Source organism: Notechis scutatus, chromosome 6 (assembly GCF_049901735.1).
Source record: "Notechis scutatus isolate UNSWTSFEM ecotype Mainland chromosome 6, rNotScu1.2, whole genome shotgun sequence".
Lineage (NCBI taxonomy): Eukaryota > Metazoa > Chordata > Lepidosauria > Squamata > Elapidae > Notechis > Notechis scutatus.
The window spans coordinates 60,530,689-60,550,929 of record NC_142014.1 but is presented as its reverse complement, the minus strand read 5'-3'; the positions used below and the strand labels follow the sequence as shown (position 1 = coordinate 60,550,929).

At 38.8% G+C, this 20,241-nt stretch overlaps 1 protein-coding gene across 3 annotated transcripts in view; it reads right to left on the bottom strand.

Annotated features, from left to right (window-relative positions):
• The window catches only part of HIPK2 (homeodomain interacting protein kinase 2), a 144,257-nt gene that overhangs the window by 8,913 nt on the left and 115,103 nt on the right, over window positions 1-20,241 (bottom strand). For 2 of the 3 annotated variants that reach the window (XM_026695042.2, XM_087968488.1), the window contains exons 8-12: window positions 18,862-19,084; window positions 13,266-13,387; window positions 7,064-7,206; window positions 6,015-6,194; window positions 1,729-2,010 (exon numbers count right to left, since the gene is read on the bottom strand). In XM_026695042.2, coding sequence (XP_026550827.2) covers window positions 1,729-2,010; window positions 6,015-6,194; window positions 7,064-7,206; window positions 13,266-13,387; window positions 18,862-19,084 — 950 coding nt within the window. The remainder of the gene's footprint in view (window positions 1-1,728; window positions 2,011-6,014; window positions 6,195-7,063; window positions 7,207-13,265; window positions 13,388-18,861; window positions 19,085-20,241) is intronic. The other variant, XM_026695043.2, reaches the window with a different exon arrangement.

The following is a 20,241-nucleotide window of genomic DNA, read 5'->3' as shown; positions in this document are numbered from 1 at the left end:
TACAATACATTCAAGAATTTTCTCCATTAGGTGGCACACTTTTACTATGTTAGACTAGAACATAAGGCTGTCTTTATTACATGAAGACTTCTTTCCCTACTGTTTTCCAAATCACGAGAATTGATTATCTATAAAATGTTTATTGATTAAAATGTATAGGTAAAATGATGGATTAAAGCATAATTAACTTGTTCCTGTGCCTACTTATTCAGGGACAAATTCTCAGCTCCATCAACTTACTTTAGTATGTATGCATGATTGATTCCTTTGTACACTTTATCTCCATTAGATATAAATAATATGGTATATAAACGTGAATAAGATAGCACTGTTAATGAAGAAAAAGTGACTTTTCTAAGTATTTCACCTGTACTCATATTATTACTGGCAGTTTCTCTGGAGTTTATTCTAACCTGTCTATATGAAGGTAGGACCTACTAAATTTAGTGGGATTTATTTTCTAAGAAATGTTGAATTAGGAATGCTGCCATAAATAATGGATAAATTTTATATAAGAATGCTTATCGCTATATCTCTATTTTTAATATACTATTTTAATATATAGATGGATTGCTGTATATTGAAGTCAAAAGCTTATTCTAATATTTTACTTCCATTTTTCTATTGTATATTATTTTCTGCCTTGGGGGCTTGCATTTCAGAAATATTTAACAGCTTAAAGTTATTAAAAATAACTATGTATGTGTATGTCTATATGTTATATCAACCACGAGATATTTTTTACATGTTGCCTGATTTAAACCTGATTTTTACATATTGCCTGATTTAAACCTTAGTTTTGAACTTGTCTGGGCTTAGAAAAATTAAACAGCATTAAGGACAAGAGTCCTTAATGCTGTTTAATTTTTCTAAGAGTTCTATGGGGAATATTAGGGTTTTAGTCTAGATTGGGTTGTTGCAAAAAAGGAGGAGGAGGAGGAGGAGGAGGAGGAGGAGGAGGAGGAGGAGGAGGAGGAGGAGGAGGAGGAGGAGGAGGAGGAGGAGGAGGAGGAGGAGAAAACTGCATGGTTATATCCATGTCATTACCAGAAACCAAGTATGACTTCAGGACATTTCTTTCTTTTTTAATTAAAAGTGTTAACACAATTGTGGCAATATCCAAATCATCATTATAAAATCTGAAATTAATCTTTTAAATTTAAATGCCATCTTTTTCTTAACTTTGGCATGTTTGTCTTTATCACAAATCAGATTAAGGACCTGGTTTAGATTTTTAAAAGATCTGGGTTCATTTTCCAAAAGTTCAGAAATTGTCCAGGAAATTTAACAATACCAAATTACCTCCTACAAAGTGGAATTTGTATATCAATCTCTAATAATCAGGGAATAATTTTCCAATGCCATATAGTCTACTGGGCTGCCTCTCTGCATGAAATACAATCGCTTATCTAGCATGCGTAGATTGGATTGATCAACCTAGGAGAAACAAGATTGTAGTTCCCAAATGAGGTCAGTAAAACGAGGACCCAGATTGTTGGGGCAATATGTTGACTCTGTGAACTGCTTGGGCTGTAAAGCACTGGGAATCGGTATATAAGTCTAAACGCTAAATGCTATTGCTAACCAAAAGAGAAGCTGTGTTAATTAAAATCAATGGATTGGCTCAACTGCATGACAAAGATTAGCCAGTGGTTCAGTGATAAATAACTCTAAAGCAGTGCATACCTACATATTTCTGCTGAGCAACAAATCTGCTTATCAGTTTACCTTGTAGGTGCATGCTTCTGTTCCTCTTCTTCATCGGTGTCACTACTGATTGTGATAACACTGACTGTGGGACTGGGGGTGTCAGGGATGACTATTGTTTGTCTCTGTCGTTCCCTTGTAGTACTAGAAGGTCCATCTCCCCACCCACATGTGACAGAGGTGCTGCAGGCTGGGCTGTTGTGTACCACTGCACAACGAGGAGGGGTGTTCTCCTTTACTCGCTTAGACCGCTGTGGAGAGCTGATCGTTTGAGAAGAAGATACTTCAAAGTTGGACATATTCCTGAAAACAGTGACAGGAAGGGGGGGGGGGGGAGAAATATTAAATGCACGCAAAAAACAAGATTTTCTTTGTTTCAATATGACTTCTTGCGGATCTCGATCCACTTCATAGAAAAACGTTACCTGCTGCTGTTGTGGAGAATGGGGAAAGAAAGGGAGTAGTAGAATACAGGTGGTCCTGAACTTATGATCACAACTGAACCCAAAATGTATGTTTCCAAGTGAAGCATTTGTTAAGTGAGTTTTGCTCCCATTTTACGACCTTTCTTGCCACAGTTGTTAAGTGAATCATTGTAGTTGTTGTTAGTAACATTGTTGTTAAGTGAGTCTGGATTCCCCATTGACTTTCCTTGTCAGAAGGTCGCAAAAGGGGATCAGTGCACTGCAACCGTCATAAATATGAGTCAGTTGCCAAGTGCTTGAATTTTGATCACATGACCAAGGGAGATGCTGCAACAGCCACAAGTGTGAAACATGATCGTAAATCACTTTTTTCAGTGTTGCTGTAACTTTGAATGGTTATTACTAAATGAACTGTTGTAAGTCGAGGACTACCTGTGTAGGAGAGACACAGAATGACAAAAATACTGGCTACTATTTCATTGTGTTCTGGTGGAGCTTCCTTATCTTCCTGATTTTGTTCTTTACGTGTAAGCTTGCTTTGTGCTGCACAACCCCTGTCCAGCAGGACACATCTAACTCTTTTAAATTCAACAATAATTCTTTAACCACAAAGCCTTTCAATGCAATAACCTATTGAGATAGGAAAATGGATGCTTATAGAAGAATAGTACTGTTTGGGCTGAAGGAAAACAGTGCAGTGTGGAAGATAAAAGGACAAATATTTCTGAGATGGTAAGAATGGGCTGTTCATTTCCTCAATTCTTTACATATTTGTTTCAATATTCTGCTTTTCTTCCAAGGAGCTCAGGCTAACATTTGAATTAAGGGGAACGGTTTTGATTTAGTGTATTGTGGCTTATAAACTGAAATGTATAATTTCTTCCTGCAATAGGAAAACCCAGCCAACTGTGACTCGCTAAACAAACTATTCCATAAAACATTGTGTGAGCCAGTCACTCAGCGTTACCAAGGCTGAGCTCCAGATGAACTGCCACTGACAGTTACTAAATACTGACAACTGTGAGATGCCATGAAAACTCATTAATATCTTTGACACTGTCTGGATTTAGACATTCAAATCATGGTTTTACTGACTAAGCCAAAATTGGTTGGAGTCATGCAATGTACTACATCAGAGTTGGTAGTTTAATTTAGTAAACCAGGATAATGCCATTCTAGAGCAAAATAGAAAAAAAGCTGCATTATCCCTCTACTGAGCCCTTTCAAGAAATTAAAAGGCATCTTCCAAACACCTGCACCCATCAAAGAAAAATGTTTGCTAGAAAAAAAAATTTTTTAATGGCAGCATGCAAGGTTACTGATTCCTTAATTAAAACATGTATTTTCCTAGCCCAGAAAAAAGGAGTATGACTTCATACGGGTTCAGTGAGGGAACTCACACCAAAAGCAAAAGCTTTTTGTCTTGCAGATCTGCATCCTACATATTTCTAATTCTTCCATTTATGCTGCCATTTTGTTTAGGAACAGAAGCATTTGGAACACTTAAAATGCAGGTCTGTATGGATCACATCTGAAAGCCGGTCAGAATTTGGGAAGGCACTAAATTCCCCTTGGACCCACTACTTACTCTCCAAAAAGCCAACCTACTTTTACAATTGCTTTCTTTCTTTCTTTTTTTGGGGGGGTGGGGGGTGGGGGTTGATGTTCCAATGTGATCTGCTACAATAATCAAAAGCAAGCTAAGTTTTGCTTCTGGCAAAAGTATTCTCCAGCCAGCCTTTGTCAGAGTGCTCAGATTGGCCAAACAAAGAGCAAGCTGGAATGTTATCAAAGGGAGGGGAATTATGGACATATACCCTGCAATGAGTCCTTTGCATAACAAATGATTGAACAGTAGCATTCATGGTGCCGGCTGAATACCAATGACAGACACAGAGCATTCTTTTCTCCCGGAGAAGTGCATCACTCATTTGTATACTGTATTATCATGCGAAGCAGATTTCAAGCTACAGAACAGCGCACTCTGCAAGGGCCTCTTCCTATCTCCCACCTCCCAGAGTAAATATCATGTGCATGTGGTGGAGAGAGGGGGGGAAGTTTAGCAGGCCAGGATGTGCTAGGAGAATCTGTTCCCTGTTTTAATGGTTGACCAGGCTTCTGCGGTCTCTATCCTTCCTTTCACATGGGGAAAGAAGGCTGGAAAGCAGGGTTATTTATAAACAGATGGGTTTTAAACAGAGACTGTTATAAATTCATTATAGATTCTCTGGCCTCAGCCAGAAGCAAACAACTAAGGATGCGTCCCCATTTTATAAAATGTGGATCTATTTCAATGTTTTCTCCTATTACTGAGAGGATTGTAGGATTTGTTAAAAGAAATGTTTTGACAGACACATTGATTAGATTCCACTCTCAAGAGGCACAGTCCGCAAATGTTTTGAGTGTTTGCCCTGACAAAGTGCTGCTACACCCAGTTGGAAAGAATGCTATAATATCGATGGAGGGTTTCATATGTGATCCGATACTTTGCTCATAGGCTGATGTCACCTATATTACGGGCTAGAATCTTACTTGGAAAGGAAATCGAGCCAGAAAAACAGTGAATGAAGACTTCTCCTAAAACATCCATTCTGCAATCAGCAATATCTCTGACCAGAATGATGGTAGGTATCACAGATAGGCAAAGAACGCATCACCGAGACTTTGCCTCTGATTTGCCCACATCTTGAAAGTCCCTTTCTTCAGCATCATTTCTCTGGCTAATGTGTAGGTGCACATAGGGGAAGCTGCAAGGGTAGGAGCTATCCTCTCTTCCTCCCCATGAACTTCATCCTGATTGATGGGGAGATAAATAATGGACTACTGATACTTAGAAACTTAGTATATTAAAATGTTTTCCAATTATCTAGGGCAGGGGTGTCAAACTGGTGGCCTGCGGGATGAATGTGTCACATGAGGCCATGCCCATACCAGCTCCATGAATGGGGAAATATTGTGAAATGTTACGTGACCCAGTGAGTTTGACACCTGTGATCTAGAGCAAACTCAGATCAGCTAGTGAATTATTTAATTCTGACTTCTGGACTTGTTTCCACTATTCACACTTTACAGTGTGCATCTCAAAATGTAAGATGATAAGATTACTTCATTGGTATTAGACCCATTCAGGTATTGTTACTGCTCATCAGTTGAATTAAGGCTCACCCCATTACCAATGCCACTCAAACGCCATTGGGTTCATGGACATTAGATATTCAGTGTGAGTGCCTGCAAGAAAAAAGCCTATACAGTATGCACAGGCAAGCCTTTTCTCTTGTACATTGTCAACTGGCAATGAGGGGAGATAATTGCGAGCATTCATGTGCTATGCATTCTGACAATAATGCCTGACCTGAGCAAATTTGAGTTGTGCATATTTAAAAAGGTACATGCAGGAATTCAACAGTGCCACATCTACCCTGGAAACATCGCTCATGAAAGGAATGTGTAACATGTTTTGTACTGAAGCATTTGAAATTTAAAACTGTCTATTCCAAATACAAAATGGACTGTTCTGAATATTTGGGAGGTGTTTTGAGCTCAAATAAGAGCATTCCCCACTTGAAACAGAGTTATTTTGAGTTGAAAACACTTGCCAAGTGTTTTGAAACAGCCCATTTCAAAATTAAAACAGCTGCTCCACAGTCAAAACAGGATATTTCGAATTCATTCAAAATTTTTAGCATATTCTGATTATCTAAAGGTTCCCCCCCCCCCCAATTTCCAAAACCCTTTGCTCAGTGAAAAGAAAATGAATGAAATGACTGAGGTTAATATCTCCATACTGGATCTCTCCTCTCTTTTTAATCAACAGACTGTATGAAGAACAGACAAAAGCTTGCTTGTCTCTCTCCCACATGGATCATCGTCCCACACCCATACCTTGCTGATGATTGGTGCTGTTTACTCTTCCTTGAGGAGGTGGTGCTGGTTGGTTGTTGCCTCATGACATGAGCTACGCCCACATTTAAAGGCTGGGCTGCTGGAAGGGTGACATGACTTGTTAAAAGTGCAGGTTGTTGTATGATGGGATTGTAATGGCTACCGTGAGCATGTGTATTTCTGCAAGAAGAGAAAGGAAATTTGCATATTTCAAAAATTCAGAAATCAATGGCAATACCATGTATCTAAGAAGCATTTTAGAAATAACTTTCACTTCTTTCCATCTTCCCACACCCATGAAATCCTTCTGCATTTGAAATAATATTTAGTGCAATAACTTTTCCCAATGTCACATCCAGACTTTTAAAGGTGTTGTCAAGTGAATTCTTAAGAGTTCTTTCTCCAATCCTAGTATATACTGAAGCAGGATATCCACCATATTGATTTCATCTTTATTGCTGTCTTGTCATTTCTAACATCATTGATCTCTTTCTGATATCTGGACACTGTTATCAAGATATTCCATATTGGTGCCTTATTATTTTAGGTAGAGATAGTTAGCATGCTAAATTCTATATTGCATTTAAGAGCTCTTGTATCTTATTTAAAGGGTTGAGTCTTTGTAGGCTCAACCCATTAAGGCAACTGATTTTTATTATAAACTATCACAACCATCCATTTCTTGTAAGGCTAAAAATGTTCACTGCTGCTTACTGAAATGTTTGGTATCAGTTGTTTCTGAAAGAATTAAGGACAATGTGTTCAGAGGAAAAGGGCTAGCGTGAAAACTACTTTAACTTCAGGTCATTAGAACAGAAAGACCCCTCAGGATCAAGGATGCACATAGGATGATAGGTCTGAGGAAAAGACAACAAGAGTGACATTTGATAATCTACCACTCATGGAGAAATCTGAACAACAGAATATCCAATAATTATAGGACAAATCATGGACCATGATGATGAGGAGATAGCCATAACCTTCAACTTTGAACAATGCTTAGCTCCTGCAAACAGTATCCCACAGAACAAGGTTTCTTTTCTGTTTACCTCCAGTCTGCCAGTGGTTGAGTCCCTGCCATGGTCTCTGGGATTACAGTAGCATGCTGGACTGAGGTGTGAGTAGCTACCCCGGTCAATTGCTGCCAAGCTGGAGGAAGCAATATTTGCTGGGTGCCGCTAGGCCAGGCTTGCTATAGATGGGAACAAAAAATACCTTTCACTATTATAATCCATTGTGTTCTGTGCTAAAAAAACTTTATTGATGATCAGTTTTTAAAGAACCCTTTACACAATACTGAATAAAGAGTTGACTTGGGGCGAGATGGGTGGCAAATAATTTTAATAAATATCAAAATAAGGAATAGAGGAGGATAATGCAGGAAGGTGACATGCAGATGTTGACTTATGATAGGAATATTATACCTGAGCTGCAAAAATCAGTCATCCATTAGCTGGCAGCAAAGTGATGAGCCTTGCTGCACTCACTGCAAACAACCCATAGATAGTATTCCCAACTATTATCCAAAATTCTCCACAATTTTAGGTCTCTGCCAACAGTAATGGAAGGAAAATGGAGAGATTTTTTTTTTTAAATGAGAATTTCAGAAAGAAGAGAATGATAAAAAAAATAAAGAAAGGATAGTGCTACCCATCACTGGTATGCAAGCCTTCTATAGAATACTCCCAATGTAATGCAGTTTTCAGATGAAAATTGTTGTTCTACAACATGGAACAGATTAGCACAAAACAGCCAAAAAATTCTAACAACAGCATAGCTAATTTAGTAGCAGGAGTCAGGAATAGGGATAAACCATGAAAATATATTCTCGAGATTAAAATAATCTAACTTTAGATCATTCTTATCTCAAACCAAGCATGAAGGCAACATCACTAACATTAAGCAATGATCTTAATAACCTCTGTTCAATGGGTCTTATTCTAAGGTAGGTATATACAGAGCACTGAATGGTACATAATGTTTATTTACAAATAAATTCACTGAATTTAGTAGGTCTGTCTCCAAATTAAGTTAGATTAGGTTGCATCTATTCTTCAAAGTACATTTCTGTAGGTATTCATGTGTGTAATGTTTATTCAAAGTAAACCCTGCTAAGTTCAAGGTTAGTTTTGCTCTATAATGGAATTTAGTTACAAGTCTATACTGAGATATCATTCCATCTTTATGCCTTCTATTCAAGGAACAAATATACAATCAAATATCAGTGTTTTCGGGTTTGTTTTTTTTTAGAAAAATGATATATCTTTGGGAAGTAGTATGGTGTCAAGTATTAAAAAAGAATTAACATTCTTGGCCAACTAGAAATGCTAAATATTAGACCCAAGCAAACCAGTGAAACGTCCCGAGCTTTCTCCTTTTTTGGTAAATTCTAAATTAACACTTGGCGGTGTTACAGTATTTGAGTCTTCATTCTGAGGGCTGAACAGCTTCACTGCTGTGTAAGCATCATTCGTTCTGTAGATGTTGTCACCTAACAGAGGTGTAAGTACTAATGGCGTCATTTAAGACAGTTGCAAGTGTCATCTTGCTCAAATGACTCACTGTTGGAAGTAGGTAAGATTATATAGACAGGTCATATTAGGATTCCTCCTATATGCCATGACTGGGCAATTTAATCTCTTCTGAGTACAGATTGAAAACTCAAGACCTAGATTTTAAATGAACAAAAATAATTGGGAGAATTCAAGTCACAGGATAATGAGGACATGAATGAGGGTCCTTGTGCAAACCAGAGCTGTTTCAACAGGAATCCAGAGCCACTGCACAATGAAAGAAGGAAGAACAATGCATAGAGATGCAACTTTTCTTAGGAGGCGGCCATATTTGCCCTTTGTGTGTGCGTGTGATAGAAAAAACACAGTGGGCCCGAGAGATAACATACATTTGATTTCATTTATATTTATATATAATTCATTTGCAATCATGTCTTTAGTTAAGTTCCTCTTCTACCACAAAGATGCTTTTTCGGGAGGCAGCTGGACTTTCTTTTTTTCTTTGAACACTTCTCATCTAAGAAGGTTTTTCAGCTCTGGCTGGATGATGGGGAATGGCAGGATTTATATTCCTTGCAGACAGCTGGTCATTTGCATTCTTTTAAAGAGTTGTTGAGGTCACTTGGAGATTTATCTGTGTCCTCAAGGTCACCTGAGTAGTGCAAATGTGTGTGGAGTCTTCTTGGCTGCAGGATGCCTTCCATTCCCCACCCTCCAGTCAGACCTGAAGAAGCTTCTTGGATGAGAAGCAAAATGTCTTCAAAGAAAAACAAGAAAGTCCAATTGCCTCCTGGTGTCTCCTTTGAGACACCATGACCTGGATGACTGAGAGATAGACATTTAGCTATGCACTTTGGGATGAACACCCTTTGAATGATGTGGGATATGAATGGATTTCCAGAAAAATTGCAGACTACAGGAACCATTTGTGCTTCGATTTGAGATGCAGACAACACAGACTCATCCCCCAACAGCCTATGTCTGTTTTCAACAGGGAAGGGACACAGGGTAAAAAACATCCTGCAGCCAAGAAGGCTCCACACACATTTGCAGTACTCAGACAGCCTTGAGGATACAGATAAACATCCAAGTGGCCTCAATGACTTTCTAAAAGAATGCAAACGACCATCTGTCTGCAAGGAATATAAATCCTGCCATTTCCCACTATCCTATTAGAGCTGAAGAAGCTTCTTGGATGAGAAGTGAAACTCTTCAAAGTCCAGTTGCTTCCTGAAAAAGCACCTTTGGGACAATCATGACCTGGATGACTGAGAATCTCCATAGACCTGTTTTGCCACATTAAAAATAGAATTTGGCAGATTTCTGTTGAGGGTTCTTGGAGCTCAACACAGTCCTAAGACTACAGGTGATGATTATGGCAGACTTCAAGAAGGGCTGGGCTTAGTTTGACTGGCTTTGTGAGGAATCAAAGCCTTCTTTTTTTTTTTTTTTGCTTTTACAATTATTCCTATTTAAGTTATGACTAACTGACTGAAAAGGATAGCATTGGGGCTGGGTAGCATTTTGGAAATTTTTGGGAAAGGTGCTTGAGAGAACACCAGAGTCTGAAAATTCTGACCTCATTTAATTCTTGGAGTGCAGCCCCTAATATATCACTCAAAGCCCAAATGTGACCTCTGACCCCTAAAGACGTTGCACACTCCTGATTCAGATGCTATAATTACTACCTGAACAATCTCCCCTGCTGCTTTATCTGATTAAGTGTTCGTGATTAAGTCTTTGCATCAGCTCGGTATTTTTAGTCTGTCTGCTGTAATTGCCAGCTGTAATGCAGCCAACTCAGAAGCCTGTCAAATGTTTTGGGTATAATTTGTGTGATTACCCATGCACAGAGCCAGGCAATTAATCTAATTTTACAAGGTACTTCTGTCCAAATATTTTACATGTTGATGTTTATAAAACTTATTTTCTTCCCTTTTTCATGGAATATTTCAATTTGATTTATAAATGTGACAGTTCTACTTCAGATGTACTTCTTGGAGGAGGATGGCAAGTTTTCACAGAGATGGACTCCATGCATAATCAAGTATCCTTTAACAATGACCCTTCATGAGGACAGAAGATCATATTAAGTCGAATGAAAAGAAAAAAACACATGTTTTATGTTTGACTTCCAAGATAGGGAAGCCTGGAAGCACAAAAAGAAAAGCAACTAACTGAAGCTGGAAGGAGTTCCAGGCAAGGCAGTGATCTGCAGTATTTGAAAATCCTCTGGTATCCAAGAACACTGGATCATCCTGACATAAACCCCCATTCACTTTTGTGCACTGCTTCAAAATAATTTTATTTGAAATAAAAGGCAGATAAATGTGATAACCAGCATCCCAAAGGATCTGCTTGCAAGTATGGTATTTTGGGTGTGGCTGAACTTTCCAGGAAATTTTGAGAGCTGCTTATCAGATGGATAAGAAGTCTAATGTCTATTTTCAAAAGAATCAATTGATGCAGACTGCCTCATGTTCATTAACAGGGGTGTCAAACTTGATTTAATTGAGGGCTGCATCAGGGTTGTGTCTTCAGGGGGCCAGGGTGGACATGGCCAGGATGGTGTGGCCAGATCAGCGTCACTCGTGTTGGGGACACCTGTGGTGGCCCAAACGCTCCTCCAGAGAAAATGGGCTCCCGAGCTCTGTTTTTGGCTGAGATGGCCTCCTGCAACCCTTTGCTAGAAAAAATGGAGTTCAGGAGAGCCACCGCAGCTCTCCCAAGTTCCGTTTTCACTGGCAGAGGCACTATGGGCCAGTCCTTCGCTGTTTCCAGGGTGGCCCTGTGCACCAGATCTAAGCACCCCATGAGCTGGATTCAGCCCCTGGGCCTTGAGTTTGACACCCCTGTTCATTAAAGAGAGAAAATTCCTCCTTTACACCGAAAAAGCACGAGATTAAAATAAAAACCAAAATTTTCTGCCCTAATTTGCAGAACATTTCTCACTTGAAAGTAGTCTGATGGCCATAATTCTGGTATTGTTATTTTAAACTTCTTGATAAAGCTTACTAATCAAATTCTGAGAGAATTGTTCTACGAAATAACAGTTGCTAGTCTAGGCTTCTACCAGAAATAGTCGGCTCCATAGATCATCTAGCCCAATTTTGTTCTTGCTAGTTTGATAAAGCCAGGGGTGGGATTCTACCAATTCTGACCGGTTCTACAGAACCCCTTGTTAACTTTCTAAGCAGTTTGGAGAACCTGTAGTTAGAAGAAATCTCCTTTTGCTTTTTTCCACCCTTATTACATTCTTGGCAGTATGCCCAGACTTACTGTTTTCGAAGGAGGTTTTTTTTTCTTGATACTTTCTTAAAGGGGAAGGGTTGTTTTAAGCTTTTTACACTGCTGTTAGGAGGAAATACTCCCTTGGGAATACTTCTTCTTGGCTAGCTAGAAAGATTGACATTCAAAATGAGTTTACATACCCTTTCTGAGTTTTGGTCTAAAACTGGTTTTTGGTAAAGTTTAATTCTGTGTTTGGTGACCTTTAATTCTGTGTTTATTGATGGCATAATTTTCCCTTTTCAGCTTTGTTTGGAAGGAAAAAGATTAATCCGTGTTCCTGAAAAGAAACTAGTTTGAGAAATCTGGGTAGTTCCTATGTCTATTTGTTCTGGTAATTAGTTTAACAAGCAACAGCTTCTGTTGTGATTTAATTATTTGTATTGTGTTTGAATTTTTTCCTGCCTCATAGTTTCTTTTTCTATCTGGCACTGCTTTCACTGCTTTAGTGGTATCTGGCACTGTCCTTTTGGGGTATACTTCCAAGAGGCAGGATGCAAGCTTGGTACTGATTTTTTTACTGCCTCTGTGGGGGGCATGTGACCTTTCCTCAAATCTGGATGATTTCCTTAGGATATCTTGTGGGGTGAGTGAGACCAGCTGGTATCGTTAAGTAGTGCAAATGGATTTAAGGATTGCTTCTCCTGGGTGTGCTCTTTTTGGGCAGCTTAAATGACCTCTCTGCTAAAGGGTTTCAGTTTATGAGCAAGAGTTGGCTGCTGATAGTTATCATTGCATTTTAACTATTTTAATTCCTCAAGGTACTCTGGCACCCTGCCTGGTTTGTAACTCTGGCTTGCAGGTATTTTTAATCTAATGATTGGTATTTAGGGCAGCTTTTTAAAAGAAAAGAAGCTTTTTGTATTTTTGTACAGATAATCCTTGGTTTACAACAGTTCATTTAGTAACCATTCAAAGTTACAATGGCACTGAAAAAAGTGACTTATGACTATTTTTCACACTTACGACCATTGCAGCATCCCCACTGTCATGAAAGGCCAGGCGAGGAGAAGCACCCCTTGATGTGAGTGACATCGAGTTGGCCATGCCCACCCAGTCACATGACCACCAATCCACAACCACCAACTAAGCCACGTCCACAGACCCGGTTGTCAAAAAATTTGAATCCCACCACTGGATAAAGCCATGTGTAACTGGAGCATTCTTACTTGACGGAAGAGAAGTATGGAAATTAAATGTATTTGCAAGAGCGGTTGTCATGCAGGGCTGGGAGCTTAAGGAAAAATAGAGATGGGGTGGAGGGTTTGTCTAATATCTTAAAATCCCAGGAAGCTCTTCCCTCCACAAATAAAAATATGAAAAAGTCAAGTAACATCATGCACATTCTCAAAATCCACAATAACTTCCACACGTGAACCATTCTTCTTTATTGACAACTCTGTATAGTTCCTTAAAGTTGTTGCTTGATCCAAAATTATTAATTATTTACCTGTGCTAAGAGCCCTGGTTGGATCTGAAGGGGCTGAGCCCCAGCAGCCTGAGTGACTATGGGAACTGCATTCTCCATCCGGACAGAATAGCCAGCATGTTTTGAAGGAGAAGTTTGCAATCCTGAGCCAAGAAAATAATGAAAAAAGAAAAAGCAGTGTTAGACAATGCGCATGTTTTTAAGATCAATCACTATCAATAAAAAGCACAGCCTCAGAAAAAAATCATTCAATTTGGTTCCATGGTACCAGGTAAATCTGTGCATACTTCCAATGATTTAAAAGAGGTGTTTCATATGAATACAATACCTGAAGTTTCTGTAAGGTTGAAAAACACACAACTATGATGACCCGGAACATGGCACAAAGGCAACACAGTCACATAAATAAAACTCCCTTTAATACCTCCAATTTTGCCCCCAATGTCGAGTTGCCTTTGGCTAGAGAAAAAACTCTCCCAAGAATAGTCTTTAAGTGGACGAAATTTAGTCCGAAAACAAAGTACATATAAACTGTAAATAAAAATTCACACAAACCATGCTGCAGCAATTAACTGGACAGGGCAGGATAAGGAATTGCAGGCTTCAAAGGACAACAAAACACACACAGTTGGGAAGACGCCAGGAACACAGATAAGCCTCGACAATAAATGATAACTCACGATTTGCTCCCAACAAGTTGCTGTGTGCAAACTCCCTTTTTAAACACCGTGTTCCCAGCTGCAGCTAATGAAGGGAATCAGGGCCCTTTCCTCCCCCATAAGCCAAGCAACTCCTTTGCTCCCTTCTCAGTTCCTGTGTGCCCTAGGATGAAGAGGTGGTGGGCCTGGATCTTCCTCTGAATTCCCTCTGCCTTGCTCTACCTTTCCCCTGCTCTGTTCAGCCGGACTGTGCCCTTCCCCAGTTTCTTCCACAGTCAATGGAGCCACACTCCCAGTCCCTGTCAGCTACTCAGCCTCCCCCTCGGAATCAGATTCCAACAGGGGCATGACAGACAACAACTTTAATAAGTAGACAGATGAAAGAAAATGCAGCTCATTAAAACAGCCACATCCTGTCTCAAACTTGAACAGAAGACTAAACAATGTACTATTAGGATGGGATGTATCCATAGTTCTAGGCTTTCTAATATACCCCTTCTGAATAAATTTCAAAATTTTTATAATCCTAGCAACAAGATCCTTCTTCAAATTATTTGCCGTTGTTGATATTATATTTTTGCTTTATTATATATAATTCCTCTCTCATTTGTTAACTTATGGAATATGTTAATATTTTCATAACAGCTTGGAGGCAAACAAGTTAAGCTTTTATCAGGGGTAGAAATTTTACAAGTTTACTGTGGAACTTTTCCATCAGTCAACTGCTCTCTTTCACTTGGCAAAATTTCCATTCCCTCAACACCAATATATCATTTGAATAAGGTTTTTCATTTGTTCTTTCACTAGTCAAGAATAGCATATTTTATGGTATTTTCAGTATCTGCCTAAGACATTTATTTATCCAAAAGAAATTTTTGGAATGAGGTTACTTGTTTTTTTAAATGTCTGTTTTGTACAGTATTGGGAAGGGACTTTTTAAACCATTTTTTATTGGATTCTCCCTATGGTCTTTATTAACACTTCTAGTTAGTCTGTTTCCTTTAACTGTTTTCAATGTCTTTAGTAATCTTCCATGACAGATCTGGTTATTGGGAAGATGAGAAGTAATCATCATTGTAATTGTCAAAAAGTGTGCCAAATCCCTTCAACATTACGTTCAGATGCCTCAAATTTCTCTCAGGATGTGACATTATCTGATTGACCTCATTTAGAAGCTTTAGATAGCAGAAATATTTGGATGGAAAACTACAAGGAATTCCAAGACTGTGGAATAGATGGGAAGTTGGGGGGGAAATGCCATCCTGGGAAAAAGCAGTGGCAAAGCTCTTTAATTCTTTGCCAAGAAAACTGTTTGGACCTGTCCATAAAGTCATCAGGTGCAAACTAGACTTGAAAGATATTTTTACTTTTCTATTACCTCCACTTTATCGATTTCTTTTGAATTCTTCTTTTCATCCTACCGCTGTTAGAGACTTGATGTACAATTCCAACTATGTCCCATCTAATGCTGAATTAAGCTAGATTTGTTCAGTAAGATTTCAGCATCTCTCAAACTTAATTGCACAAATCGGTAGCTTGCATCTCAATCTAATCAGAACTCCTTAACAGAGGCTCCTGTCCAAATGTCATAGTCAACTGAAATGTAATTTGATCATTCTTTGAAGAAAATGCTAGCGTGAATCTTACACATGGCCATTTAGAGTGGGAATGTATCAAAAGCCTGCATCCAATTTTCAAACTCAACCTGCAAAGTACTTTGGTCCTTCAAAGAAATAAGATGCTGTAATGGGAGTTTTCAGATAAATTCTTGGTACTGATTAATGGACAGTCAATTAGAAAAGATCCATGGAAGATTACTTTGTACATGATTACTGTTGTGAAACCGTATGTGAAATTATATGTGCAGAAATGGAAATATTCTGAAATACCCACACCTGAGGAATGGGTTGATGAAGAGAACAGAAATGGCAAAATTAACCTGTTAGATAGAGAAAGTTCAACAACGGCATTTATTAGTGACTAGAAGCCCCTTATTGACTTTTGGTTGACTAACAAAAATAAACTTGTGATTTATGGGTTTGAGGATTAGATAGGGTAGCTTATGGAAAGAAGGAAATTATGATGCAACCTTATAAAGAGAGGGCAAAGTAAATATATATCTGTAACCACTGTCAAGAACAGGGGTGTCCAACCTTGGCAATTTTAAGACTTGTGGACTTCAACTCCCAGAGTTCCTCAGCCAGCTTTGAAGTCCACAAGTCTTAAAATTGCCAAGGTTGGACACCCCTGGTCAAGAAGATTGAAAGTTGCTTCTTTGTAATCTTTTCTTTACCACTTCTTGTTCTTGTTTTCTTTACTATTCTTTTTATTATCTTTATTTTCTCTTAACAGTTTTTATTTCATTAAAAGAATTTTTAAAGAGATAAATTATTAATGCTCTTTAAAATTATTCTTTAAAAAGACAAATTCCTGACGCTCTTTTATGACCCTGAAAATTTCAGCTGACAGTTAAATAATTATCCATTTATGTCATCTGTTAGTTAAATGTGCACCCTTTTGCTATTGAAGTTTTGTTTCATGCTATACTCTGAAGTTTTAAGCTATGTTTTAAGCTTTATCTTTAAGATGTGAGAATGGTTGTATTGTACTGATTGTACCGTTGTGCTGATTTAATAATGCATATTTTAAAATTTTTGTTTTACCTGGTTTGAAATTGTTTCGTAAATGAAAAATAAATGATTTCTCTGAATCACGGAAAGTGAAATCAAATACAGGGGTTGAATTTTAATTTGTGACTACCTTCAATTGTTTAGGTATAAGAAAGAAAATTTTGCTCAATTATATAGAACAATGATATTATTATAAAATATGCTGACAGTCACAGGCCTATCAGTTGTAGCCTAGATCCAGTGCTTGTTTTTCTGAAGCAACATACATGACCTTGTGGAACTTAATGTTCATTAGATTTCCTAAACAAATATTAGGAATATAATTTATGGTTAACTTTCTAAGAGCCATGGTGACACAGTGGTTAGAATGCAGTACTGCAGGTTACTTCTGCTGATCACTGGCTGCCAGCAGTTTGGCAATTTGGGTCTCACCGGCTCAAGGTTGACTCAGCCTTCCATCCTTCCAAGGTCGGTAAAATAAGGACCCATATTGTTGGGGGCAATATGCTGACTCTGTAAACTACTTAGAAAGGGCTGTCAAGCATTGTGAAGCAGTATATAAGTCTAAGTGCTATTGCTATTGCTACATGTATGCTACACAACAGCATGTAAAGACAAATCCTAGAAGAATCTCTTCTTAAAGCAGCCTGCACCAACCTCTCATTCTTCATGTATACAGGACTACAACTACTTCATATATAACCATTGGTCATGCTTGTATGGATGGAACTTGTAGCCCATCACAGAGGGCACCCTAAAGGTTTGATGAATCATAGAGCACAGAGGTGTACTAGTCCGAATCCTTTGGCAAGAGTTCTTATACCATCAGGCAGGAATCCTTAGACCATGAGGTTCAGCTTATGGATTTTCTAGCTTCCAATTTGGCACAAAATTTCAACAACATTGTTGTATGCCTCGTTCAGCATTTATCAATTGTTTTGCAGATGGCCTTGGGAGTTTACAAGTAAAACTGAGGTCAAGCCAAACATTCTCAACATGCCCTTCTCAAAGACATTAATAGAAACTCTATCAGGGGCTTTAAAAGAGGAACAGGATACATATTCCAGCTGAAATACTGTGCTTTAGGGAAGGAAAGTTCAACTCTCCCTTTCTAAGCCCCAGTTCCAAAGGACTTCAAATGAAAAAGCCGCTGAGTCTTTTCTATTTTTGGCCTCTACGTTGGATTTAGTTTTAAAAGATACATTAAATATGGTCTGTAGTTTGCTTCTGAAAAGAATAGTAATGCTGCATTTTTCCTTTGTGTATTTTGTCTGGAACAGTTGTTACCTTCCCTGAGCCATTAAGAAGGAGAAGGTTAGATAACTAGACAAATTAAGGAAATAGTTACACAGTCATCTTTCAATTGTTCCCAGTGGAGATTGACTCTATGCAACTGCTGAACAAGAGACAATTGTCTCCACAGGAAGAGCCACTGGCTGCTAAAGTCCAGGGCAGAAATTAAGACTTCAGGTATCTGTCATCCTTTCAGCTGTCCTACCAGCTGTGGATCTCTCTGAGCTGAAGAAATCACTGAGGATAAAAAATTTGCCCCCAAATAGTCAAATGCCTTTTGTAGCCTTTGTAAATAAGACTCGGGGGACTTTTGAGGATTTCTCTCTGGAGTTCTTTTATGTTATTTCAAAGCCACATAAAAGGGATAAAATGTCTGCTGCACAGTGGTGCACTAAGACATCAATATCTACAAATAACTTAAATATCTTTGGATAAAAATGAGACAGGGAACCAGGCTTCCTGGCCACAGCTAAGTTAGATATATAAAGGAAACTGGAGCTCAAAAATAGTGAAATAGGGTCTTATTTCCTTATTCTTCTAGCCCCAAATATCTCCAAAAATTGCCCAGAAAATTGGTAAATGTCAGGTAATATGATAACCAAGCTGAGAATATTGATAATGTATATATCATCTGTCAGTGCATTCATATACTGACAAATGGAGAAATTTTCCATCTGAGACCACCTTGCCAACTCAACTTTCCTAACGCATTGTGCAATCCTATACATGTCAATGAAAAAACACATATTTTGTATTGTAGAAGAAACTGTGGTTTTTCAGATTAGCTGAACAAAAGTTCCCTACGGATAGTAATAACAAATAACATATATACAGCCCCCTGTGTGAAATGAAGTAGGGTCTCCTGCTTGAGCAGGGGGTTTGACTAGAAGATCTCTGAGGCCCCCTTCCAGTTCTATTCTAATTAAGACTGATTCCCCAGTCAAGTAAAATTTTAGACTCCTACAGACAGATGTCCCATCCTCGCTTTTGTAATAGTAACATTTAACAAGAGAAAGGAATCAGAAGCCTTCTTACCTTGGAAACCTGGAGGACACACGATAAGGGCTTGCTGGAAAGGGTCAGGACGAGCACATATCTGCGCCGTGCCTGTCTGCAGAGGGACGTTCCTCTGAGCCACCGCGGCCATGGATGCTGCCGAGGGCTGGTAGAGTGCAGATTGGTAGTTTAGTATGGAGACATCAGGGTTGGCTAAGGAAATAGTGGCACTGGTAGTGGAAGTGGGAGCCAGAGTGGTGGCCTAAAGGAATTATGGGATTTAAAATAAAATAAAAACGAAATATGAAGGCGATGGTAATGTTGGGGGAAGCTAGTTTTCAAAAGGAAAGATAAATAAGGCACATAAACAAAACCTTAAAAGGTAGAAAGGGTTTTAAAAAACAAAACAAGGAGGAAGCTAGAGATGAATAAGGACAATAGAGTTTAACTTGACTCATTATGTACCCCATTCCTTTGCTTACAATTACAGGTAGTCCTTGATTTACAGCAGTTCATTGAGTGACTGTTCGAAGTTACAACAGCATTGAAAAAGCGACTTATGAACATTTCCCCCACTTATGACCGTTGCAGCATCCTCATGTCACATGATCAAAATTCAGCCGCTTAGCAACTGTTTCACATTTACGACGGTTGTAATGTCCTGGGGAATCACGTGATCACCTTTTGCAACCTTCTGATAAGCAAAGTCAATGAGGAAGCCCTATTCACTTAACAACCCTACTACAAACTTAACAATTGCAGTGATCCACTTGCAACGATGACAAGAGAAGTCATAAAATGGGGCAAAACTCACTTAACAAATGCCCTCACCTAGCAACAGAAATGTTGGGCTCAATGAGGTTGTAAGTCGAGGATTACCTGTACCAACTTATCATAATCATAGCCCCAGACATCACTACAACCCCCAATGATAGTCAAGTTGTCCATATAGAAAGATTCCAGACTATGCATCTGAAAAAATGAATAAATATTTCTAGATCATTAATACTCAATAATACATTGCATGTGTGTTACTTGATTGTTCTTGATACTTGGTGACATGGCTCACTTTGTTGACTTACATGCTCCACAAGCAGCTTGATTTGGTTTTTCAATGGTTGTACAGTGGTAGCTTGGGATGGATAGAATACAAAGGGATCTTATGTGTATGTTATATTATATGGCATGGGGACAGGAGATTTCTATAGAAATGCAACCCTCTGATGGGTCCAGAATTTCCTTTAGTTCTAACCAGTGGTGGGATTCAAAGTGGTTTACCACCGGTTCAGTGGGCGTGGCTTGGTGGGCACGCGTGCACACTTTGTGTGCATGCCAAACATGTGCTTTGCGCATGCACAGAGGATTTCCTCCTCACCTCCTGCAATCCTGCTCTCTCCCTGTGTCTTCAACAGCTGATGC